The 26,749-nt window shown below is 39.2% G+C and overlaps 2 protein-coding genes across 17 annotated transcripts in view; one reads left to right on the top strand and one right to left on the bottom strand.

The window, feature by feature from the left end:
• Nucleotides 1-7,511, bottom strand: part of CEP170 (centrosomal protein 170) — a 101,504-nt gene extending 93,993 nt beyond the window's left edge. For 12 of the 14 annotated variants that reach the window (XM_083829599.1, XM_083829598.1, XM_083829597.1 and 9 more), the window contains exon 1: nucleotides 7,290-7,511. The gene's annotated coding sequence lies outside the window, so the exon portion shown is untranslated. Of the gene's footprint in view, nucleotides 1-28; nucleotides 527-4,253; nucleotides 4,575-7,289 lie in introns of those variants that run through there. The other 2 variants (XM_083829602.1, XM_083829601.1) reach the window with 2 other exon arrangements.
• A 52-nt stretch (nucleotides 7,512-7,563) lies between these two features.
• The window catches only part of SDCCAG8 (SHH signaling and ciliogenesis regulator SDCCAG8), a 112,131-nt gene continuing 92,945 nt past the window's right edge, over nucleotides 7,564-26,749 (top strand). For all 3 annotated transcript variants that reach the window (XR_014581855.1, XM_083829608.1, XM_083829609.1), the window contains exons 1-9: nucleotides 7,564-7,990; nucleotides 14,932-15,111; nucleotides 15,242-15,324; nucleotides 19,799-19,912; nucleotides 20,322-20,447; nucleotides 20,740-20,880; nucleotides 22,257-22,321; nucleotides 24,488-24,676; nucleotides 26,280-26,418. Coding sequence is in view for 2 of the 3 variants with exons in the window: in XM_083829608.1 (XP_083685734.1) it covers nucleotides 7,696-7,990; nucleotides 14,932-15,111; nucleotides 15,242-15,324; nucleotides 19,799-19,912; nucleotides 20,322-20,447; nucleotides 20,740-20,880; nucleotides 22,257-22,321; nucleotides 24,488-24,676; nucleotides 26,280-26,418 (1,332 nt within the window). In the remaining variant the exon portion in view is untranslated. The remainder of the gene's footprint in view (nucleotides 7,991-14,931; nucleotides 15,112-15,241; nucleotides 15,325-19,798; nucleotides 19,913-20,321; nucleotides 20,448-20,739; nucleotides 20,881-22,256; nucleotides 22,322-24,487; nucleotides 24,677-26,279; nucleotides 26,419-26,749) is intronic.

A 26,749-nucleotide genomic window follows, 5' to 3' on the forward strand; every position in this document is an offset into this window, starting at 1 on the left:
CAGGCAAATACGTAATTCTAACCCTCACCCTACAAACGACGCGCTGAAGATGCTGTGGTCCCACATCAGCCAAACGCAGCCTGAGTGCTGTCAGGCTCCCAGCCCTCTCACCCTGCCCCAGCCCTGACCGCTCCCTTTGCCTTGGCTGCAGAACTGCCGGGGCTGGGGCTGTGCAGCTGAGCTATTTCAGCGTGTTCAGCTGGTGACAAACCAACTCCTCCCGTCCTCTCCACTCCCACAAACAAATGAATTGTTCCCAGAAGCTAACACACAGAAATCTAGCACCACAGCAAAAGGAGCGGGACTGCAGAGCCGCAGGGGGAGAAAATGCAGGCCCAGGTCAGCCAGGAGTCAGTTCGGCCTAGGCTGCTAGGAGAACCCGGTGTGGTTACATTAATCCCACCGACACCTCACAGGACTTCTTAGGTCTACAGTAACTGTAAGAAATATTAATAAAATAATTTTCACGGATAATGCAACTTTTAAAATCTGTAATGGGTAATGAAGAAAACCCTTTCTTCTAATGCTGCCTTAGATTAGCGCCCCCAAAGCGTGAATAAATACCTTGAAAAGAAAGGAACAATTCTCATGGAAGTAAGCTATACAAATAAAGCAATACACATGCCCTGAATATAATCTTTTTTTGAAGCATTGCCTCCCAAGAAGCACACTAGATAAAAATAGGTTTAGTGCTTTTCTTGGTTTTGGAATGAAACTGCACCAAGAGAAATACCCACATAATATGGCAACTCAAGGATCTAAGTCTACTAAATCAAACCTTCTCCCAAAGTACTGTTAATCAAACCTTCTTCCAAAGTACTGTTTAAAGTTAATTAATGAATTTCATTTAAAACAGCAGACTGATTGTTTATCTTCTATTAAATCAAGGGCTTCAATTTACCACAATCAGGCAAGGTATGACTCAGGGCTTCAGGGTTCACTGTTGCGTCTTGACACTCATGTCTCTTTTTTTTTTTTTTTTTTTTTTTTACTAACACTGCCACCTTATAAAGGACTTCACTACATGCTATAGGCTGCCCAGAAATTATAAAAATGAATTCGTCTTGTCAGAGGTTTATAAAAATAATAATCCAATAATATTAACTGGAGCAATTGAAAACTTACTGCTTAGGGTGCATAAAGAAGGTAAAAAGAATTGAAGACCATGAAAGCAATATCAGAAGCTCTAGTAAAAAATTTTGCTTTTCAACCAAATACAGCTCAAGACACAACAAACTAAAGCTCTAAAGCATTTCTAGTGTACGTGGATACTGCAGCATGATTCAGACATCCAGAAGCGAGGCTGCTGGATAATTCTATTCTCAGTTCTGGTACTAGCCCCAAACCCCTCAGAGCAGGTAACCGGCAGCATTTAGAAGTGCTACACCTACAGTGAGGATCGTGCAAGAGAACAATGCAAACCAGGTTCTGGAGTATCAGCCGGTCAGACAGGAGGAAGCCGACTGTTGCTATTTGCAGGTTTAGCAATGCAACACTCAGAATATGTTTAATTTTGAGAGTTGAAGATGCTGATACAGTATGTTAAAGAAAATTCAGTTGGGCTACAAAATTAGGAAAAGCAAAGGTGTTTGCTTAAGAAAAGTGATTTTAAAAATAAAATAAAATGTGCATGCAGTATGCAAGACAATTATATGTGGTGATTTAGAAGATGCAAATACTGAAAAAGGAAATACTGCTTGGCATTATCCAATAGTATCATTTTCTCTTTTCCTAAAATGAGTAAGTTTTCTATAGTAAACTAAAGAATATAATGCAATGGATATATGTTGGGCCTTGCACTGTGTAAAAACCAATCCCATATACAGAAGTCAGCAGCAGTACCTGAAGCTTATGAACTTCACCAAGACCTTGAGCAAACAAACAACTCATCCTTGCCCAAGGAAGTTGAAAATCAAATTTTGAATGAGGAAATACGCTACAGAATTTGTACTCTAAATGGTAATAGTTAAAACTATACATACTGATTTTAACAAACAGGTGAATTCTGACAAGTTTTCTTATATTTATCAGTGTGAACTGTAATAGTAACAAAAACACGGAAGGACATAAGAGGGCAATATTATCTATATCATGAAAATACTTGAGTTGTTCCATAATTCTTGGCTTTGCTAGTTGTGGTCATTTTTCAAAATTCTCTGCTAATCCAAAATCTAAACAAAAAGGAGTTCTGGGTTCTCAATGGCTTCCTGAATGATTTCTGCTTACAATTCAAAACAGATTTGTAATAGCCAGTTTTATAGTCAACCTCAAAACTAAAATTCAAGCTGTGTTTTGACCCATGAATCACCCCGAGCAGCAATTCTTATAGGAAGTATTTGACCCTCATACTACAGGAATATTCCCTTTGGAAACAAAGTAAAATAGGAAGAACACATATCATATAAAGAAGGGGAGATGGGTGAGCACAATCTTCATTAACCTCACAAAACTAGGTTGGCTTTTCTTTAATAACAAAAAGAGGCAATAAATCAGGATTTTTATTATTAAATTAATCCAGTATAAAACTGAACATGTACGAGAAACGGAGGTCTGAAAACTTGAAAGGGACAGTTTAACTGAACTGCCTTTTCAAGACAGTGCTGAAGAAATGCAGATCAAGTAGAAAGAATAATACTTAATAGAAACCACACCCAACACAAAAGCCCCAAGCAGAAAATAGATGGAGACTAGCTTTGCTTTAGGAGAAAATATCATATATGCCTGCACCTTTCTTATGGCTCCCTAGGCACCAGGTTGTAGATATTCTTGGAGGCTTCAGTAGATGGACACTTGGCTTGCCCCAAGGTGGCCATTCTTGTGTTCTTAGGAAAAGTCAAAAACAAAAATCTAAGCTAAATGAAACTACAATATTTCTCCCTGTCTTCCATTTAGTTTTATAATTTAGTTTACTAAGTATGATAAGTCTTATTATTAAGTATAAGACTAAGTATAATAAGACTAAGTTACCAGTTGTATTGCTGGGGGAGCAATTGCGGGTTGGAAGTGAGACTAACGAAAGCAAGAAAAATTGTGTTCATGAGAAAACAGAAGAGAGATGACATTCTGAGTTCCTGGTTTTTTTCTTCTGAATCTTGAAATGTAATCCACAACAACATGACAAATAAGAGATAATTGAAAAGGCCTTGATTTTGACCACAGAAGAGAATACGTATGAAGATTGCCAAGTATTTGCAATTCAGAAGAAAGATCATCAAGAAAATTATTTAGAAGGAAAAGTCCTAAGTACATCTAATTTAATGGGTTCAGTGTATTGCTACCTCCAGACCACAATGGTTAGCTAATGGACTGCTTACAAGTCCATCATGCACTACCACAGCTGAAGACGAGCAAAATGCCCCGTGCACAGAGAAGCATCTTGGAAATGCCAGGCAGAGCATCACTTCCAGTCCTGGACAGAAACAAAATGAGCAGAGCCAGTCTTGTTTGGAATGCCGTACAGTGATAGGAGATCTGGAAAGCCCACCACACAGACTTAGAAGATTCTGCTATATATCAAGGAAAATACCACTTCAGTTTCAGGGAAAAGTTCTGAACACAAAACATTTTAGTTCGCATGGATGGAAACAAGTAAACAAAGGAACCTATAACGAAAAAGGCCAATTCTTGCACTAAACCCAGCAGAACAAACTGAAGAAGCCAGGCTGTAAGAGGCCTGCAGCTGTTGGCACAGATTCTGCTTCCTAGGCCCACCAGTGGATGCTGATGGAGCTCTGAAAAGCACCTAGCTAAGGAAAAAACTATTTTCCAGTAACAATTTCTATGTGGACAAAAAGAGAAGGAGAAACAAAGTTGACATCTTTCAGATGCACATGGGAAAAGAGATATCCCATCTTATTAAGCATAACATTCAGTGCATTTTGCCATGCATCTGTTTTGAATGAATAAAAACTATTTATCTAAGCACGTACCAAATAGTACTTTTCTACAATTCAAATAAGTAAATATATAAATTTTGAAGTGTGATTTTATTTGACTAGGAAGTAAAAAAAAAATTGTGAAAGCCTCTGAACACTAACAACCTTAAATTCTGTGAAAGAGAAGATACCACTCTTAGTCTGGTATGAAAACCCTGTTTTTTCTTATGTAAAGGCCACACCACTTACCAGGACCTCTTTTCATACCCATATTATAAAGAAACATTATTTTTTATCCAATTATGTTCTGAACATTGTGAATGTGGACATTTTACATATCAAGAACAGGAAACTAAGACTAAAAGAACAAAACAGTACCTTAATGGTTTTCTTGAATTTATACACATCCCCTTTCTGACTGCAGTATTCTGCAATGGAGACTGTCAGAGCGTAGAGCTGAGCAGACCAAATGGATTGCTGCTACTGGAAAAGGAAGTATTTCCTTCTTCCAGGCTTGACGTTGCTGTCCCCATTCAGTGTACTTGCTCTGGCACTCATCTGACCACACAATGAAATAATTCAATTTGCTAACCCAAGGGATTAAAAAAAAAAGTCAAGCAAAACAAAAAGAAACTGCTGGATTAGTCGAGCGAATCAACTTTTCCCACTCTTGGCCAAGTAGCAGAGCTGCCTGCTGCAGCATTAGCAGAGCAAGCGGGTAAGCAGGGAGCTTGAGGATGTTACAGGTGCCAGTCACCCTCCTCTAACACCCACCTACTCCCAGACTTCCCCCTTATCAACCACCTAAGGGCCTGAATGGTGTGCTTCAACTCCACAGGCAATCCACTAAAACATCTCTGTGGGTTTTAGTTGATGCTTTTAGGACAAGCTGCTTTTGATGTAATACATGACAAAAAAACATATATTAATTTAAAATATGTTTTTTTTTTCTGAAGGTCAAACAAAATTTCAGTTAAAATGGTCTTATGACTTTAGCTACAAGAGCACCGCTAAATTAGAAACAGCTTCCCAGCTTTGAGAGGATAGAGTGGGAGAAACTAAATTATAAAAGCGGACTGGGTATTTGTGATTTATTTCAATATTTTGCTGTGGCAATACAACAGACACACACAAAGCCGTTTAAACAAGTAGCCTGTACTCTCTTCCCAGCCTCATTTGCATACATTATCTTATAATTTAAGCCACGTGATCACATACTATTTTTCCCCAGGACATCTGCCTCATTCAGCGCACCGGATGGACTGATGCAGGGAAGCACGAGCATTGTGCAGGGAAGGAAGCTGCTATCTGCAGACCACTCTACAGAGGATGCGTAAGGAACGAGACAATGCAAGAACAGATACAGCAATCGACGCTGGAACAGAACTGCAGGCGTTCAGCAAGAGCATCACAAGCCTTGTAGCCAACGAAAGGCACCTCCCTGCTTCCCTTAGCCCTGACACAGGGAACGCTGGTAGAAAATCATGCATCTAGCACCAGCTTCCAGGCAGCAAATGAGCAGCTCCATCCCCCAGTAACAAAGAGATCTTTTTTCCTCAAATTTCAGTCTCCCGGCCACAACCGTACCAACTTTTACTACAGCAAGCAGCATGCTCTTCAAAGAGGGGACCGCGTGCCATTGTAACCTCACAAATGTCACAGGCAGAGAGGAGAATTTCTGCAATTCTGCTACCTGAAGAGACTCAATGCCTCACTCTCTTGCTCAAAATTTTCTAATGGAAAAGCAGAATTTCACTATTTTCTTGGCTTTCTGGTTGAAGTAGAAAAATAATCTGTTTTTCCTCAATTTCATTCTACCTGCAAAGCCAAGAAAGGCAGCACTGACACTGAAATGGACTTTTTTTTAGAGCCTCAAGGAGGTACTATGGTAACTATGTACATTAAACATTTTTTGCCTGCATTTGCAAGAACTGGAAATGGTACTTCAAAATCAATTTCTGCAGCCATTCATGTTTTAGGTAGTGTTGCAGTCACTCAAGGAAGCTCCCTAGCTCTCACCTGCAAGTGAACACAGACTTTTTTAGTTCACTTCTGTAACTCGCAGTTATTTTCTGGGTTCTGTGTTACCAAGAGAATTACTGAAAATTCTTCCTGCCAAGTCCCAGACAGTTAGGAAGCACGAGACAGTGAGAAGCCATTCTGATTTGCAAAACCCAGTCTGAATAAATATGGGAGGCAGTCACCTGCAGAATACTTGGAACAGATGCCCCAAAACAAATAAATAAATAAAAATCACACTGCAATGATAAAGTAAGTTTAGTAATAACTTTTATGCCACAACGTTTATTTTAAAAAGAAAAAGATTTGTAGCTGATCCATTACAAATAATACACAGTTTAGAAATCTGAGAAAACAAAACAAAACAAAACCACGTCTTACGGTTTTGCACAGATAATTCTGTGTATCCTCAACTCTACTCTTAGAATCACAGAATCTTTAAGCTTGGAAAAGGCCTCCAAGATCATCTGGTCCAAGCGTCCCCCTACCACCAATGTCACCCACTGAACCATGTCCCAAAGCACCACGTCCAGCCTCTCCTTGAACACCCCCAGGGACGGTGACTCCACCACCTCCCCGGGCAACCCTCTTCTCTCCATCCAGCCAGGCTGTATGACCTCTTTCAGAAAACAAAAGCAAACAAACAAGCAAAACAAACAAACAAACCACACCATCAGAAACTGACATGAAACTGACAGAGTATTCGGAAAAAAAACAAGAAGCGAGGGGAAGATCCTTAGGGGCCCACACGTGCGACGCTCCCCGCTGCCGTTGAACAGACGTGAGCGCCGAGGAGCTGCGTGTCACGCCAGCAGAGCGCGGTTCCCGCACAGGCTGCTCAGCAGCATCTGGGCGCAGAGCAGCTCCCAGAGGACGTTTACCAGAGGAAATCGCCTCGCGTTGAATCACGCCCGGGCCGCCCCGTCCCACCTCACGCGGGCACGGGGGGGGGGGGGGGGGGGGGCCGGGCGCTGTCACGGCGCCTCGGGCAGCGCACCGCGGGCGCGGAGACCTCCATCGCAGCGCCGGGAAGGCGCCTCATCCCTCCCCGGCGCTGCCGCCCTTCTTTCCCTGCACAAAGGAGCAGGCGGCCGGCTCCCCGACCGCTGCCACCTCCCACCGAGCCCACTCCCCATTTATCACCCGCATCTCCCCCTCCCCTTCCTCCTCCTCCTCCTCCTCGTCCTCCTGGGGCGCAGCCAAGCGCCCCCCGCCCGCGGCTCACCCTCAGCTCGCCGACACCGCCCCCCCCGGCGTGTGCCGACCGCTCCGCGGCGCAGCGGGGGAAGGGGCGACGGCGGCGGGAGCGGCACACAATGGGCGGCTCGACACGGCGCGGCGCGGCTCGGCGAGACCCCGGCCCCGCTCCGCCCGAGCCGCCGCCTCCGCACTCACCCCTTCGCGACGGCTCGGCCCGGCGCTGCTGGTGCTGATGCTGGCGGTACTGGTGATACCGGTAGTACTGGTGGGGGGGGAGGGGGGGGGGCGCTCTGCCGGCAGCCCCGCGGGGCGCTGGGCTCGGCGTCGCTGTGCAGCCGCGCCGCCGTTATTCCCCGCACATAGCGGTTAACGGGCACGGCGGGCGCGGCACTGCGCACGCGCCGGCCGGGCTCACACAATGCGGGGGGGGGAGGGAGGAGGAGGAGGAGGAGGGGAGCGCTGCGCAGGCGCCGGGCGCCGAGCGGCGCGGGGACGGAGCTGCCCATGCGCTGGCTGCAGACAATAGCGGGGCAGGGGCTCTGCTCAGTGCGCAGGCGCCGCGGGGAGGTAAACACGGCTTCCCGCGCCTCCGCCATGCGCTATGCCCGGCCGCTGTGGAGCCGGGGACGTAGGCGGAAGGCGCGTGCTTGTGCGCAGGCGCGAGCGCGGCCGCAAGCCCCAACAAAGGGGAGCCCATCCTCCTCCCGGGGACTACACCTCCCAGCAGCCCTCGCGCGGCGCGCTGCATGCCGGGACTTGTAGTCCCTTCCCCTTGAAAGCCGCAGGGGAGTTCACTGCGAGCGTGGCCCCGGGAGCCGGCGGCGTCCTGATGCGGGCGCCCGGCGGGGAGCCCGGCCTGGCGGCGGCTCTGGAGCGCTACCAGCGGCGCCTCCGAGGTGAGCGGGGGGCGGCGCGGCGTGGGGGGCCGGAGCGGTTTCCCTGCGGGCGGCCGTTTCCCTGGTCGCACGGGTACACCCCCGCCTCCCTGACCCCCCTCGTCCTACCCGAGAGGTGCTCCGCGCAGCCCGGCAGGACCTGGCGTTTGGGCTCCGTTGGCATCTCCTTCGCAACGACAACAAACCACGACCTGCCCCACGCAGGGCAAGCTTCGTACTTCGTCATCTTCCCATTCACTGTGCGTGAGGGTAGAAGGCCGTTAGGGAACTTTCGTGTACTGGATTTGGACTTTCACAGAGGCTGAGGGCTCTGACTGTGGCTGTTACTGACAAAGGAGGAGTGATAAGTTAAGGTTTTAAAACTAGTTAGGCACACACAATTACTCTACTGAATAAAACTTCTGATGGCAAAATGGTTTTGCCCCAATACAAAGCATTACCATCACACACAACAGAGGGCTCTGGTTAGAAAGGTCACACCTTGGGCTTATTATTTTTGTTTGTTTCTGCTGCACCAGTGCAAGCATAAGCTCAAGCGATGTGTTGAAAATGTGACGTGTTTCACAACGCTTGCTGTATTTTTAGAGAGCTTGTGATGATCTTCTGCCTAGAATGCTGCTTCAGGCTTGTTTGCTTGCTTTTGTGCAGGTCTGACAAGGGGCTGCGCTGTCACTGAAATACCTTAGGAATTCAAGCTCTTGTTCTGTACAGTGCAGTGGCTGACCCGCTTTTTCATTTTAGGCGTTGAAGCTTAGTTATTGCTGGCCACTGGAATCACTGCAAGTCCAAAGCATGGCAATAGAGAAGGCGGATTTCTTGTGTTTATCCTGCAGGAGAGGCACTGATGTGTGTATCTGAGCTCTAGAGCATGCAGGCAGCGTGCTCTGCTCAGCATCTGTCCTGCTGGGGCACAGGGAAATGTGGGGATTCAGTGGTTACATCGGGATTCAGTGGGTTACATCGGGCTGCCTGGGCTCCCTGCTGGGCGTGACGTTCTCGGCTTCCTTAGACCGTGACAGCAGGGGAAGCCAAAAATCTTTGGAGGCCAAGTCACTGCCCTCTGCCTGTGTTTTCATAGTTTCAGCATGCTTAGTATTTCTTCGTGTAAATGTTCTTTTGTGTTTGTGGTTTGGTAAGTTTGGTTTGTTCCTCTATTCAAATTTGCCATGAAAATAGGCTTTTGTAGCATTTTGCAACACAGTTCCAGTTTTTCTAATTTTGTCTTAGGCTCTGTGCATTTAAAATGTTCCAGTGGAATTTCTCTTTCCCTCAACCAAAAAATCTGTTGAGATGCTTGGGGGCTGTTTTATATATATTTATAATATATACATATACATATATATATATATATACACACACACGAGTATGTGTGTATATATGTGCGTGTATACAGAATCTTCATAGTTGTGGCAAGAATATAGTGTTTTCATATGCAGAGTTTGAAGTATGCCTATGTACCAAGTTATCCAGATGTTGTAAGTGATAGGAGAGCTAAAGCTGTAACTAACTTCAAAGGGCCTTTCTCACAAATCTTGTATCTTGGGCTGTTTAACTCTGTATAACAGTAACAGTAGAGTTCACCATATCAAATGACTGGATGTATTCTGTTCATAAAACTTATTTTGATTTTCCCTATTTGTGGCTGGATTGCCTTACTCTGGATTCATTATGGTTTGTAAACTACTTCAGAGCACAGTCTTCTAGTGGCTGTTTCCCTTTCCACTCTAGGAAGCAGGGACTTTCCGTACAGTGTAGAGGTAGGTCTGATCCCTTACATCCAGGAGTGCTTCACAGTCAGTAGATATCAACAGGGCGGTATCACAAACATAACCCCATTGCTCACATTGTTCCTGCTAGCTTTATGGATTTACCATGGAACAAATAGGTCTATTATTTCATGTGCTGCTGAACCTAATTCTTTACCTATTTTACTCACTGTTATGCAATTTGGGATTTTTTTTTTACAAATTTGTATCATTCATGTCATCAGGATTCTGGAATTTCAGATAGCCTTGGGCACTGTTACGTATTTTTGATATGCAGCATTTACACTGTTTGTAGTCCTTGACTTTATCTGAACCCAGGCTGACACATGGCAACAGGTTATAATCATCCATTCTGGAGATCAGAAGTATCGTTTCACAGCCTTACTCAGTATGATGGAAGAGTGTACTAGTTCACAAAGATTACCAATTACTCTTCAGTGCTGTGTCCTTTGTTAAGAAAAATCCCTCAGTATTGGTACGTAGGGAAGCCCAAGTATTCAGTAAACTGACTCCTATAGCCAGAGGGCAGAAAGCCAGGCCAAAAATGTTACCAAAAAATAATTGGTCTTAGAGCCCAACAGAGAGTAAATAATGAAGGCTTTATAGCAGGGCTTTTCCTGATAAGTCTAGACTTTGTATAATTGCAGTCTTTCACATTGTGTGTAACGCGGAGTTAGGAGGGTGGTATTTGTACAGTTTAGGTTATTAGGTTACTGTGTAAACTTTCACACAATTGAAACCGTTTCAAATGAACTTCAAAGTCTTTAGGAGATAATAGCATTTCTATTTAAAAGTTATCCCCAAGGGAAGAGAGGTATTTTCTAATGGAGAGTAAGAACTGTGCTATTGTAGTCACATTAACCACCAGAAATGGGCAGTCGTGGCATGAACATCCAGCGAGCCTCCTTCTACATCGGTGTGAGGAGCAGAGTGTGATGGCAGGTGACCTTTCAGCTCAGCTTTCTCTTTTTTGCTCGGCAGCAGTCAATACATGAAAGACATCATTTTAGAGTGTACTTCTTTATTTCTAGCATTCACCTGACTCTCTGGACAGAGAATTGTTCACTTTTAATATGAATTTTCTGCCCCATAAATAAGCAACCCTTTGAAGTGAACAACACTGTCTTGCTTTTGGGTCAGAGTTGGTTTAAGAGAAGGGGGAGGCCGTCCTTTTTAGCTACAATGTCTGATAGAGGCATCTTGTGAATCTTTGCTGTAAGAAATCTGCCTTATGTGACTCCACGTCTTTTTCAGTAAATAAAGTAGGAGAGACATGCAGTCCTAGGAAAAATGAGCATTTGGCCAAGTCACCAGCTTTCCAAGTGTGCTAGGACACTGAAGCTGTTAAGAATTAAATTTTAAATGGTAATCTATAATTGCATTTTTTATTAGGCTTTTTATTTTTATTTGACAATTGTTTCTAGGTATTCTTGCTGAGCAGAACATGTAACATGCATTTAAGGTTGGGGAATCCATCAGAAAGGATTGGGAAGCCCTTGGTGTTTCTTGCAGGTGAGGGATACGTGCTTTTATACTCTGCAGCAAAGGCTGGTTTAGGGACTGGTAGGGATGAATGCTGCAGCTCTAGAGAACATCTTCCTTTTAAAGATGATAACTGGCTAAAGGAGGTGTTGAAATAGCAGATTTCTCATGTAACAATGCAAAGCAACTATGAAGGCTGGGAAGCCAAACCAGATGGATCTGTAACTCATTATTCTGAGACATCAGTGTGTTGAACACATCTTAGGACCTTTTGAGGCCTGTCTTAATGAGCAGCCTGGTATCGTTTGTTGTTGAACGTTTACATGTAAAATCCTAGAAACAGATAGTAATTGATAGGATGGTTTCAGTCTCAAACGGACATGTAGTATGTTAGTAGCGTGGTAGATCGTGTGCCTGTGCTTGGCTACGGCTGTGGTATGAAGAATAGCTCCGTATCAGAATGGCGAGTAAGGTAAATTACAGGCCCGCACAAAATAAAATAAAAACTTGAAAGCAATTTCTCAGATCGCTTCTTGGTTTCTGAGCAGACATTTCATGTGAAATTTCATTTCAATCAACAAACTTTCACTTGCACTACTTTTCAAATAGGATGAAAGAATCAATTCTAGCTAGTGTACTTGAATACTTCCTTTAAAATAATGAGGTGAGTGCAAATTACTGTTATTGAAGGACAGGGTTTTTTTTATCACCCTGTGAAAATCTCTCCAGTAAATATTTTTAATATAAATAACTGATTTTCTGCCTCACTGAAAAACACAACAAAAGAACCTTGAAAACTCGCATACCTCAAATTTCCAATAATGAATAGGTATTCAGGAATTAAATTTCCGCCATGTAAACCAAATGTTTTTCTTTAATATTCTTAAGCAGTTATTTGGCTGAAATACTATCCCAGAAGTATATCGCAGAATCACAGAATTGTTGGGGTTGGAAGGGACCTCCAGAGATCATCAGGTCCAACCCCCCTGCCAAAGCAGGTTCCCTAGAGCAGGTTGCGCAGGTAGGCGTCCAGACGGGCCTTGAATATCTGCAGGGAAGGAGACTATATGATGTACTATTTTTAGGTTTCTAAGTGTCAATAGAAACAATCAATGTTAATGTACTTTGGACAGTAAAACTTTCTTTAAATATCTTTGTGTTTACACCCACTGGTCTAATTTCCTGTCTCGTTGGTTAATGCTCCTCGTAAATTCTCTTTATATTATTTTAGCTGTAATCACTGTAATTCTGTCTCCTCCTACTTTCTAGGGCTGTTTTCTGACTGGAAACTGTGGAATATTAACAAGTGACATGTTGAATTTATAGCCAGTAACTTCCAGTTATCTTCCTGTAAACATTATTAGAACTAGAACTTTGCCTGTAGATGATAGAGATAAAGCAACTTTTTTTATGGAGTTGCAGTTTTTCTCCGATGTATGTTGCTCAACACTTCTATCAGTTGGAGTTATTTTCCGTGTCTTGCAGGCAGTTCTGTTATTTTGGATGGTTGGTTCCTTTGCTAAGCTCTCCATTAGCTATCAAGAGTATTTTCTATGGCATTTCTGAGTTCATGAATGAGGTAGCTTTGGTGCTTTCATTTAAAGGGGTGCTCTTCATAGACAGTCTTGGGCAATGTCTGAAAAAACATCTTTTGTTTAGGCAATGCAGACACGGTTCAATGCCTTCTGTTTTTTTTTTCTGCTTTCCCCTTAGTAGCAAATTGTTCTCACAATCTTTTTTTCTTTTTTTTCCCCAAAGCCGATTACTACTTGGAAATACAACAACCTCTTCCCTGTTGTATTTTGCTCCAGTGTTTTGACTCTAGCCTTTATCTTAATTTTTTTGGATAAGTTGAATGGATCTGTAGTGTCTTTAATTTCTTATTATTTTTTTAAGTTGTTCTGCAGCAGTAGTGGTGTTACCCTACAAAAAAAAAAAAAAAAAAAAAAAAAACTTCTACCCTTTATATTTATATAAAGATTCTTCACTGGAAAAAGGATACCTGTAATATATCTTCAGGGTGTAATACTTAGATTTTGTAGTTAAAATGAGTAGAGGAAATAACAAGAGATATCAATGCTTCTTTCAGGACATGGAAGTATTATTCAGCATGTAGAATATATAGTGTATGCTCTTTGAACATTAATTAATGTTTCAGTCAGGGCCCTATTGGTTTTGTCTAAAACATTACGCTTAACTGAACTTAATCTAGTCCAAGGTTGCGCTGATGGTTGCACTAAAGGTTGCAAGGTTGCACCTGAAGTGGTTGCATTTTAGGTGAAGGGGTCGGAGTTTCTTTGTACCTAGAGCAATGTGGCCTTGAACCAGTTTTGCTGGTTGCTTCTGTCACTGAGATAATTAGCAGTGGTTTTCTTTCTCTAAGGTGTTTGGCTAGCTGTGGCATTAGGTAAGTTATTTGCTTGTCCCTTATGGTAAGTACTGCCTGTGATTTATACATGATAGTTGGCAACTTTTTATGGAGCAGATGGATTGAGCCCGATACATCAAAGAAAAGAGATGCATCAGTTTTTGTTGCTAGCTTGCAGTTTTTCACAGGGATCTGAGGTCCTTTAAATACTGAAAACTGAAGAGCTTTACCAGTAAATAATACCTAGAGGTTCTGCTCTGTTGAGTATTGCAGAAAGCCCTAATATGCTAGGTTACTTTCCTGTCTTTTCTAGTTAGTATATATACATGGCTTAAAGGGAAGAGAAATTACTCATCTCCATTTATACATAGGTGGTTGAAAGAAAGAATGCAGTAAGTGAATTAACTGATTGAGGCCCTACAGTGTGAACCAGAAGTGTCGCTGTCTAAAACCAATCCCATATTTTCTGATTCCCAATCCAGTCGTCACCTCTTCAACTGCAAATCTATCCAGTTTCTTTTCTGGCGTATCAGATATGTTCAGCTATAGTGGAGTGATATGGCATTTATGGTTAGAAAGCCTGCTATTTTTATGAAATCAGCTGAAAGAAAAAGGGAAAATAAATAAAAGAAAAATATATTGAAAATGAGAAAAGAGTGTTGCTTTATCACCCCTAAGTCAGTCAGTTCTTGGAAGGGTTCATAAAGTATTTTGTTTTATCTGGAAATAGTTTTTTGGTTTTGTTTTTCTGGCATGATGTGTTATTTTTTTACACTTGTTCAGAAGTCATCTATCTTTACTTAATCACTGTTTCCTGTTGCTGAGTTTTTATTTCAGTTACTCAGATATTTTTCAGTTGTACTAGTCATTGCTTTGTCATGTGAGGTGTCACCACTAGAATTCACAAATGCTGTCCGTAGAGCCTGATCCTGCACGTTATATGAAATATAGCATTAGCTTTATATTCATTGAAAAGTAATGGAGCCATATATGCTAGGAAATGTGTTTGGGTCAAATTAGTAGTTGAAGCTTTCTTTCTGCTGGCAATTTCTAATAGCAGGTACTTGTGCTGCTGCAGAGGCATAATGCATTGACAGGCTAATATGCTGTTTATGGCTTGTTCTTTAAAAATGTGGTAAATGTTTCTCCCGCAAGTTGTTGACATATAATAGTTTTGTTGTTTGCATTAGACAATTGCTTCCAGCGTCTGGCCTCAGATGAAGGAGTCAAGTTAGACAGATGCTGAATGCATTTAGTCTTTGCATTTTTTTGCAAACAAATTGTCAATCGGTAAATACTTTCATTTATGGTTTTTTTTACTGTAGAGCGTGCTAATGAAAGTATCCATCAACTGAAATATGCCTTGGAGGAAAGACAGTTTGCAGAGGGTAAGGATGAAGTTGGATTTGATGAGTCCTCTGTGGACAAGGGCAATGATGATGTGGACCGTGGCAACAATGACAGTGAGAATTCAGCCTGGCAGGATCTACAGCACAGTCATGCAGGTAAGATTACTCAGAAGGCGAATAGCTTAAAAATTGTTAGAAGCAATATGAAATTAGTTCCCCCCCCCCCCCCCCCCCCCAAATCAGAGTTCTTGCTTGCAATAAATGTTTTTTTTTAATCTCTTCCTAGCTAATCAACTTAAAATTTTGTTGCAACATCAAGAAAGAATGGAAAGTGAAGTCTCTCCATCACGGAGGAAGATGCTGTTCTGTGTATGTTTCTTCTTGTTTCTTTGTGTTATTTGAATGAACAGCATGCATGCTGAGATCAATAATTTCCTAGTATCCAGGATGAATGAAAGGCCATGAATCATTCTTATATTCCAAAATGTAAAGTTTTGCTAGGATGTGGTCAGAACTTCGTTTGTTTATGACCACGGCAGAAGAAAAAGAAATCCTTGATACAGGATTTAGAGATTTCTTTTTTTGTTGACCATGATGTGTAGGTGACAGTTCGCATTACTTTCAGCTTTCTCATCATCTTCTCTCCACTAAAATTCATCCTTTTTGTTTTGAAACAGTTGGGATTGACTGCATGGTCAAATTTCTGTAAAAGCAGTCTGTATTTTCCTTTATGACTATACTCAGCAGGCTCAGAAAGGCTTTCTTGTGCTATAACCATGCTTTTTCTTTAGAGGATTAGAGATGTCGATGTAACAACAGAATTTGTAGCTCTGCACCAAAATGCAGTGGTCTCTGCCAAAGTCAGTAAACTAAACGGAAGGGATGCCCTTATCTAGGCTTCTCAAATGTATCCTTCCTGCAGCAGAACTGCACCAAAATACATGCAGTGTACAGGTCAGTTACTGGTATATAGCAGTTTTTCTGTAACTAGCAGGAAAAAAAAAATTAAAGACATTGTTTCAGTTTAATCTTACAACGGCTTCTATTGCCTGGGTAGGTTTGTACTAAACCATGCAAGCAACTCTTCCCTGTCAAAGTTGAGTTAGCAGTAGGAAAATTGGAAAGACGTGTTCCTCTTCTGTTGCTGTTCTGATATTGAGAAATTTTATTGGAAGTTCAACTTCTCTTAGAGTTCCAAAATCCACAAGTTCAGTCTGATTGTCCTGACAGGCACTTGTGTCTCATAGTAGTGCCAGGATAGAATTAGAGTTTTGTATCTAAAGGGTATGGTGCATCATTGTTTGATCTTGAGGTTACATGAATCAGTATCAATTTGTGGTTAACCCATGTGGGGAGGGGGAAAGTGTGTTTTGTTGTTGTTGGTTTGTTTGTTTTAAAAGTATCTTTTAATTCATCTTTGTCCAAGTTTTCTACTTAAGGAAATTTTAGCCAAGTGGAAAAATTGAGAAAACAAGATGTTTTTCCAAAGAAACAAGTGTGATCGTGGTGTATTTCAGGGGGTGTATCCAGGAGTTAGACTCAGTGATTCCTGTGGGTCCCTTCCAACTCGGGATATCCTATGATTATATTAAAGCATGGAGGAGTAAACAGAAAATATGGTATTTATTGTATGGATAGAGCACCTGCTGATTAAAATTGCAGGAGATATCAAATAAGTACTTTTTTAGACCACACCCAGATGATCAGGCAGAGATTTTCCTTTAGCACTCACCAGCCCACGTTCCTGATGCTGTCCTTGTAGCTTGAGTTTTTGCAACTGCTTCCCATTGTCTCTTGCCAGTTTACAGGGCAGCAGGTTCAAGAGTGACAGCATGGAGTATCCAATTCCTGGGGTTTGGAAGTTTGGAATTTGAGTCATTCTGTAAAACTACAAGGTGGGCCAACTTACTTGGGATGTTGGCAAAACTATTTGTCACTGTGTAGAACACTAACCCCTAAAGCTGCCAAGCATCTATATTTTATAAACCCTTGTGTTCATATGGTAAACTTTTCAATGTTGAGAATGCAAATGTGAACAGCATTTCTGAGACTCAGGCATAAATGTCTGGTAATTCATACTGATTTTTATAGTTGGCGTACTTTAAATGTATGTTTCCCCTGACCTCAGTTCTTCTGTTCTATAACACGTATTATTTTGGGGCTGTGATCAGAATATTTATTAAAATTCCCAAATTAAGTGGTAACAATTGTGTAGTTAAAGAAATGAATCACAAATTATCTAACAAGCATTCATCCCATCAAATGGCAGGTAGAGGCTTATAAATAAAGAAATATCACTGTGACAGGACTATGGGTTAACTAGTCCCCTATTCTTTCCCAGTCAGGAGAAGATATTACGTATTCTTTTCCTTTTAGTGAAACTGTTCTTTAGCACTGTTGCATACCTTACACAAGTATGTCTCAGGTTAAACATGAGTACTGTTCTTCAGTGAAAAATAGTTTGAGTAGAAAAGGAATTTTTCCCACTTTCAAACAATGCTGTTGTGTAAACTTTTCAGTGAGGAAATATGAATTCTCAACTGCAGTGTCTTAAACTTTCAGAGAAGAGTTGGGGGGGTCAATGGGAGCTGGAGGAGCAGAGCAATGAATTCCAAATATTCTTGGAACTGTAATGTGTTCTGTTTAGAATATATGGATATACGTACATACACACACATATTGTCTCTCTTCTCTCCCTTCCCCAACAAATGTGTTTTTTTTTTTAAACTATATAAACTAGTTTAGATGAATAGCCTCTAAAGCACTGTGAATTCTGAGTATACAGAACAGAACGTTTACATGCATTAAGGCAAGGTGAAATAGGTTACAGATTCAGAGTTTATTCTATAAATGTTTTTTTAGATGGTTCTGGAAAACCATGCATTTGTCTCCTCAATTCTAGCTCTAGATTTCTCAAGAATCCCGCTTTCCTATGGCAGAATTTATATTGGGTATCATTTGATAGGAAGGCTTTTCCTGCCAGAAATTTCTGTTGCCTTTACGGGTATGGTTATTCATTCTCATGTAAGGTTTGGATATTCATCACCATCGTAGCATGGTTATTTCTTGTGTGTGTGTGTGTGTGGTGGTTGTTTGTGTGTGTGGTGGTTGTTGTTTGTTGTTTTTGTTGTTGTTGTTGTTTGGTTAATTTTGGTTTGTTTTTACCCAATTAGTGGATTTTATCTTTCTTTAAAGCTGGGCAGGGAGTCTTAATACCTCATCTTGGAAAACATAACATTTTCTGTCAGTTCTTGTCAGATGCACAACTTCTAGATAAGGTAACTAGAAAATGCAATAGCTAGCCATTAATAGCTTTATTTATTTTAAATGGTGACTGTTTCTATTTCTTTAAAAACAAAGGTGTAGGTTTCTGAATATTTTAGGTGGTCCAGGAGACTTAACAGTCCAGCTGTTCAATTAATTAGTTCCTGAAAATGAGTTCTAGAATCTTTAAGACTTCAGGTGTGTTTGAAAAGCATATAATTGACATTTTTTGCACAAAAAGGTTTGATTTTGACCTAAGATTGCTGAAAGTAGAATTGTAACAGTTTCAAAACTAGCTAGAGATCAGCACAAGGAGTCTGTTTCCTCCAGAATAGCGAACTAATACTAGAAATGTATCTGTTCTTCCTCCAAGAGGACCTAATTAGCAGACTTTGTATCCTTTCCAGGAAACAATACAAAGAAGGGAAACTTACCCTATTTATGTTTATTAGTTACGTTTCTCAGTTCAGTAAATTACTGAAAAGTGCAGATTTTTTTTACAAGAGGACATATGTTCTATTTAGAAACATGTTCCAATTTGACTGCCTCAGTTTTAATTGTTTAGTTTATTAAAAAAAAAAAAAGTGACTTGCATTGATAGACATTCTTATTACCTTCAGGAATGAGAACAGTTAATATAGTTCAATAGCGGAATATCAAACAAAGGTAGTACAGCAATACTGAAATATGTAAAGAGGATGAGTGAGACTCTGAAAGCAGTGGATTGCTGAATTTGTCATTTGAGACTCCATTAAATATTTTTGTGACTATTCAGAGGCAGTTTCATTGCAGACTGTCATATTTACGATTAATATTGTTACTCTATTAAAATTATTAAAGTATGTCATATTTCATTAGATCTCAATAATATGCAAAATAGCTGTGTAATATCTACTTTAAATTCACTCTTTTTTCAGAGTGACAAAGACTGCATCTTGCTAGTAGGATCAAAGAGGCTGTAGTTTTCAGGAAGACATTTCAGCTATGATTCGAAGGATATTTTAATAGTAGATTTATTTACATTCTTATTAAATTTGTACTGTATTCTTAGGAGTAAATGCTGTAAAGTCATAGAGTCTTTTAAAATATCAGGTTCTTTGTTAAATGTAGTGTCTGTTACACATTTTTGTGTGTTTCTGTGGAGCTATTAAAATGGCATAGTTGTGTTTCTGCAGCAATTATTAATGAACACTTAGAGGTGTATCCTTTGATGCATACCAATTAAAATTCAAGAGATTTTTAATGTTAATTTCACAGAAGAAAATATTCCCGAACACTCTTCTAAAATGAATAATAAATAGCAGTGTGAATTTCATTTGAACATTGGTTGGTGGGTATAATTTTTTCCTGTTTTATAGATGTGCTTAATCAAGCAGTAACACATTTTGACAGAAGTGACATATTTACTTTTTTGTACTGAAGATTTGAAGTTTTTCTTGTTTCTCCCTTCCTCATGATCTAGTACTTGGTGTCTTGCTTTTTTTTTGTAAGCATAAATAATATTCTGTGTGCAAGTAACATCTTATTGCAGTAAGTGGAAAATCAGAAAATAACACGTACTATTCTTTCCTTCCTACAGAACCCCCCAGAAGCTGCAGCTGAAGATTTACCAGACCTTTCTGATCTTGTTCCTATAATTAACGATCAGTCTCAGTACATTAACCATTTAGAAGCGGAAGTGAAGTTTTGCAAGGTATTTTACACAATATATTTCACCTGAATATGAAACCCTGGTACCCAAAATAAGAAAAATTGCCTTAAAAACAGCTTCTTAAACTTAGTCTTGAGGTTGATTGTTATAATGACCAAAAATGAGCAAGCCACAATTCAGTCAACACTGAGCCTTACCATGTATCTTGGTGTCTATTTAGAGTCTAAAGACCTTCAAAGACATTTTTACTTTATCTTAGAAATGGAAATAAGCATATTTTTAAGAAGTATTTCTGTACCTTAAATATCCATGTAATGACTCTTTTTTTTGAACATTCTCATTTTGTTTGAAAGGGTTAAAATAGTTGAAAGTGTTAATCTAGACTTTTGGTCTCAAGATGTATTTAATTGTCTCAAGGAGCCTTTTACATGCAGTTCCTGTTATCATGTAGGAAGAATTGTCTGGGATGAGAGATCGAGTTCGAGTAGTTGTGCTTGAAAATGAGGACCTCCATCAGAAACTGAAATTTCTGGCTGCAGAACATACTTTGAGAGAACAAACTCTTCTAGATGCCTCAGTAAGGTTTTATGTTTGTTGTTATTTTAATCAAGGTTCAGAGACCTAATTCCTATTAGTGAAGGCTATATAAATGGTCATCCTCAAACTGAGTTTTAGTCAAAACTTGATGACAGTTTGAAAACATGGATTTCTGTATATAACTTCACAGGTTGCTACTTAATTAACTTGTTTATTGGTTCTTAAATTCTACTGTGATGAAAATCATTAAGATTCAATACTTATATAATTGGTATTTGTTTAAAAATACAGCCTACATAAGTACAACTGAAGCATTAATATTTTTATTTTAGGCAAATACTCAGAACTCCTGGCCTGTAGGTGGTAATGACTATACTCTGCATCAGCCAGTCACCTCATCAGCAGCAGATAATAAAAATCCAGCTTTGGTTACAGCATCTGTTGGAGAAATAGAAAAATGGCATATAGAACTGGTTGGTATTAGCATTCTTTACCTTTGGAAAAACTTTCAGTACTTTGTTATTGCTGCAGTTCTGAAAATTAATTTTGTAACAGACTTACGGAAGGAGTTTTAGTTGACTGAACCTTAACTGGAGGTCAGATTTTATTTTCTTAAACCTCATTTCCTCATTATTCCCTAATTATTGTTATCCAGTTAGATACAGATGGCAGATTGTTGCTGCAGATGTTGATTTCCAGAGATAAGTCTCAGTTTAAGAATGTCATGTCAGTAGTGGCATATACTATACTTTGGAGATTCTTGGCAGTAACACAACCCACAAGCAGGTGGGAACTAGCTGCTGTAATTCAGGCAAGCCTTTAGGCAAGCTCTTTTACAATGAGCCTTACGACTACAGGAGCAGTGCAGGGTCAGTAAAGTACAAAAGTGGCTTTATCTTGTCTGTCTTCCCTGAGTCGAATTACACTCTTTGTGCTTTTAGAGATAATTAGGAGCCTTTGTGATTCAGAGTTGTTGTAGTACCTATCTTATTTCCTCAGCTTGGGATGATATTCTAAATTTCTTTGATCTAAATTAATTGGGTAACATTGCCATCTTTTGAGATAAGAACAGGATTAATTTAAAGTTTTGGTGTATTTTATCCATGTGCATGTGTCTGCTGTGGAATTGAAAGGGCTCTTTAATTCTCCGAGATAATTATTGGTATTTATTAAGTTCTCATAGAAAACTATATTTTTCATAGTTTATGCCTCATCTATAGCTGAAAACATCTTCAGTGATCCATAACACCTATTTGAAAGCTAGTTTTTACAATAATTGCACTTCTTCCTCTGTCATGTTAAAGTGGCAGTATCATATTGATTGGGATTTCTTTCTAAGCATCACGGTGAGCTGAATCTCCGGTGTTTCTTTGGCTCATTATCACCATTGTATTCACCACTGATGTGGTTAATTTATTTATCTAGTTTGTCGTAATAGGATTTCCAGGTAATAAGAGTTACTTACTGTATTATAAATAAATAGCTGTTCTACTTGAAGAATCTACTATTTCTGCTGACGTAGGGGAAAGTAAGATCAAAATTGAGACAAGATTGAAGAGATTTATGTAAATTATTGTAAATAACTGAAACAGGTGGAACTGTAGCAGTTTATACCATATGAATATCTGGCACGTTGTGCAGAAATAAATTAAAAAAAAAAAGGGGAGGGGCTATTCATTTCATAAACTTTCACAATAATATGAGATACTTAGACTTCTCTGCATCTAGTATTTCAACAGATTTATATCTTCAGGGGAAAAGAGTGAATGTGGCTGATGTCTAGATTTCTTTAAGACAGTACAATGAAGAAACCAAAAGACAGCTTTTTTTTCTCCCATCTTTTCTAAAGGAGAAACTAAAACTTCTTTATCAAGAAAAAGTCAATATCCTTGATGCTCAAGTAAAGTCTCTAAGGTAAAGTGATTTTTTTTCTTAAAATTATTGTTGAAGAAATATTATCAACTCATGACAACCTGAACCATTTTTGATTCAAATTCAAGTAACAGAATGGGTAATGACTATGTCATGTTTTCTAGTAGTGTCCCTGGAAGCTGGTTTTACATGAAGCTTTCTCAAATACAAATGTAATGTAATTGAATGCATTGCTATTATATGACAATATAAATTTTATAAATTAAGTTGACTTGTTGTATTTATAGACATTACCGAGCCTTCGAGCTTTATATGAAATCTTTATTCTTTTTACCCATTTTCCATATGGAAACTCCATGTCTGTTCAGATAATCCAATCAAAAAAGAAAAGTTAAAGTTTTAACTTTTGTGAGCTCTTTCATAATTAGTTCTCTTCTGCTAGTGTTTGGTATCGCAACTTTTAGAAATCTTAAACATTGAACTCGTTTAAGCCAGATAATGATTTTGGAGGAGGAGAACATAGTTTTAAAGCATGCATTCTGTGTTTCCAGTCATGCAACCTGCATATCTTTAAAAATAAAAACATAATGAAAATAAGAAATGTATTCTTCAAAATAACAGTGGTGTGATTATAGTAAGCAGACCATGGAAAACTAGAGACAGATGCATTCACTTTAAGATTTGGTGTTCTGGAATAAACTTTTCCCTGTATACTTGCATTCATGATGTTGCTGCTGAATCTGTTTGTTTTATTCCCTGAATAAATTGAGATTTCATGTATCTGAAATTTACGTAATTGTGAGTTTGTGTCTGTGCAAGTGTAAAAGGCATTAATGGTTTAAATATGCCTTCTGAAGTGATGCAATCATAAATGTGCAAAGTCAATCGTGCTAGTGAGTGTAAAAGAGAATCTTAAATCTCAGCTGTGTAATCTCCTGTTCACTTGGCTTGAAGTGTTAAATATACTCAGAAAAAGATTGAAGGTTCAAATGGTCTGAAAACTTTTGTAGGTACTTTACTGAACTTCTTGCTTTCCCCTGAGGGGCATGATCTTTGTAAGTGTAAGCTCTGGAAAACATTTGAGATTTGCTGATTTTATTTTTTAAGTGCAAAACTGTACTCGTTTCAGTGGGACTATCCTTGTTTTTAACTTTTAGCATGAATTTACATAGGACTCACCAGTTTCTGCCCTAGGCTTCCCAACAATAGATCTGTTGTACCATGGCCGTCTAAAAATATATGCAGAGCAAATTCTGTTCAGGTTATAGTGATTCTATTTAATACACTGACTACTAAAATTGGGCAAAGTACGCAGATTTCCCAGATGGAAATAAACATGCATGCTCAGTAAATCCAATGCAACCAGAATGTGTCAGACGTGCTACATGTATGCTGCCCAGATGGCCTGCATAACAAACCAAAAGTTTTGGATTCATTGCACAATTTGTCAAATTGATCTATATGTGCACAGTGTGCATTTGTCTGGAACTTCCTGATGTCAGCATTCTTACTGCTCATGCTCTACTTGGCATTACAGATGCTTGGAAATTCTAGAGAAAGTTTTTTCAGAACACCTGGTTAAAATTTTGGAGAGAAGTTTAAAAAAAAAAAAAAAAAAAACCTTACCCCTGTTTTCCTGGAGATGTGGTTAACCTCAAGTTTGTGTGTGGTGATCAGAGTGAGTGTGCTGAATAAATCTGGATTTTGCTTAGGGAACATATGGAACTTTTATTTTATATTATCACTTCTCAGTTAATTTGAGAGTAGAGGAGAAATGTGGACTTAATGATACTATAAGCAAGAAGAACAGAAAAAAAATATTTTCTTAGGATACTGAAATATTCACACAGCTGATATGTAAATTTATTTACACAGTTTTTTATTGCAAATGAATCCTTCTCTCTGTTCAGACCAATAGGTCAGTCTACAATTTTCATCTAATCTTTTTTCTATATAACTCCACTGTTTTCTGGCACTGCAGAAAGAACAAATTAATATAATTTTGTTTCATATATATTAACAATTCTGTTTGGGTTGTTCAGCTATTATTTCTTAAAGTTTTCCTTACGCTGCTGATGTGTAAAATAATATGTATTACAGGTACTCTTAGAGTTCCTCTTCTCTTGCATCTATAAGTATATGTTGCATATAAATATAGCTTGTAGAAGTGTTTGACTATTGCTGAAATATTTTTTGTTTTCTTTCTAGAAAAGACCTTTCAGAATCTCAGAAGACGTGCGAAGATTTGGAAGGAAGGCTAAAACACCAGAAGTCCCTTGTTTCAGCCACACATTCTAGTCGGGTTGGTGGTCTGTGTCTGAAATGTGCACAGCATGAGGCAGTTCTTGCACAGACTCATTCTAATGTTCATGTGCAGATCATCGAGAGGGTAACAAAGTAAGTTTGGGGGTATTTAGTTTCTCACTGAAAGCACGGTTACTCACATTAAACCACAGAAGTCATAATGTGTTTGGTTGCATTCATAAAGATGTGCACTTATAGGACAATGGAGTCCCAAGTTCAAATTGTAATGCTAAAATTGATGGCAGAATATGACTGTAGCTCACAACTACTCTGAAATCCATGTAATTTTTCTGCTTATTTCGACTGCAAAATAACATTAGTCGTGTAATTATGTTGGGGGAAACCCCAAGGTATCATACTGTTAATAGTCTTTGTTTCCTGCACTTATTCTATAAGCAAACCCTTTGCTCTGTCAGGACAAATGTTATGGAAGTCCATATATTTTGATTGATAAGTTCCTTATCTTTCTATAGTTGGAAATTTTTCTTATTCCACTATATTGCACTTTTATTACGAGGGACATCTAGAATACATTAGCATTGTAATCCCTTTTTTCCTTGGATTTGTTTAATAGGTCTGGGGTTTGGAATAGGATGCATTGCTAACTAATTCGGGTAAATTTCCTTTGAATAAGAAATAAATTATTTGCAGCAACCATTTTTAAATTGTAGTTTTTATTTAAATGATTAAATAAACAGTGATACAGTGATAAAATGTATAAGGTATGGTAATTTATTTGTCACAGAACCTGTGGAAAATCTGAACAAGCTATTAACTAGTACATTTTTGTCACCTTGTGTTATAGGGTGATTTGAAACAAAAGATTCGAGCTAACCTTTTTTCTCCCTCTTACACCATTATTTCAGTGTCAAGAAGATCCGAAATCTACATCTTTGTGATCTAAGACTTATTAAAGAGAAATATATTGCAGTAGGGATTTTCAAAGGGACTAAGTTTGCCCAAATGTTAAAACGAACACACGCAACTGTTTTACCATTCCATCCAGCAGATGCATTCACAAAAAAGCAACAATTTTCAGTCAGAATCTAGTTGTACCTTCCATAAATGGAGACAATTATACTCACCTAATTGAAAAGACTTCACCATGTCAAAATAATGAACAGGTGAAGTTAAGTATTACAGTTTTACAGATTGTGCTACTCCATTTGGTATAGATCTCAGTCTCTGTTATTTCTTAGTTCAAGAAGCTGTGGAGGGATGTAGAATTCAGGAGTCTTATTCTTTAGTTATCTTAGTGATCTGAATTACTTGTTGACCCTAAATATTTCTTTCTTTCCTATTTTACATTTAATTACGGGGTAATTTCATATAACTTTGATATTTTAGAAACTTTTCCTTTTTTTGAACATGGATTCCTATTATGCAATGCCAACTTCAGTGTTATTCAGCTTCAATACGTTTGTGACTTGAGCTCTGCTGTCTTTACGGTTTCACTAATGGTCAATCATTCTGAAGTGAAGGACCGATCAGCAAGCAACTGATATCTTTAATATGTGCTGAGTATTTTCAGTATCTAGCAATATTCCATCTTTCACGCTTTACCCATGGTGGTTTTAGTCTTGCTTTGCTTTTCACCTATATGTTTCTTATCTGTTAACATCTTACACTTGATGCACCTGTTTTTTTCTCCCCTTGTGGGAAGATATGAAAGAAATTTCTCTTTCTTTATATACAGAGAAAGAGATGACTTGATGGATGCACTTGTTTCAGTGAGACGAAACATGAAAGAGATGCAGCAAAGAGAATCCAATGCTTACGAGCAAGTTAAACAAGCTGTGCAAATGGCAGAAGAAGCCAATCTAGAAAAAACAAAGGTAAATTCATCAAAAAGATGAGAGCTTTTGAGTATTTGCGACTACTACAAATGTTAATTAGTTTTCATGCTGATGAGGGAATACACGCATAAGATCTTTATCACTGACGTAGTAGATTTAAAGGGATTGCATTTTGTGAATACTTCTGAGCAATAACATGAACTTTCTATTTGGATTCTTAAGTTGTCATCCAATGCCGTAGGTTGTATTGCAATCTTAGGCCACTATTTAAATTCTTATGTAGTTTTGACAACTAGAGGATAAAAATTGAAAGATAGAATTCTAAGAGGCATTCATGGCACATGGGAAGATAATTCTTATATCACATTTA

This window comes from Anser anser (genome assembly GCF_964211835.1).
Source record: "Anser anser genome assembly, chromosome: 3".
Taxonomy (NCBI): Eukaryota; Metazoa; Chordata; class Aves; order Anseriformes; family Anatidae; genus Anser; species Anser anser.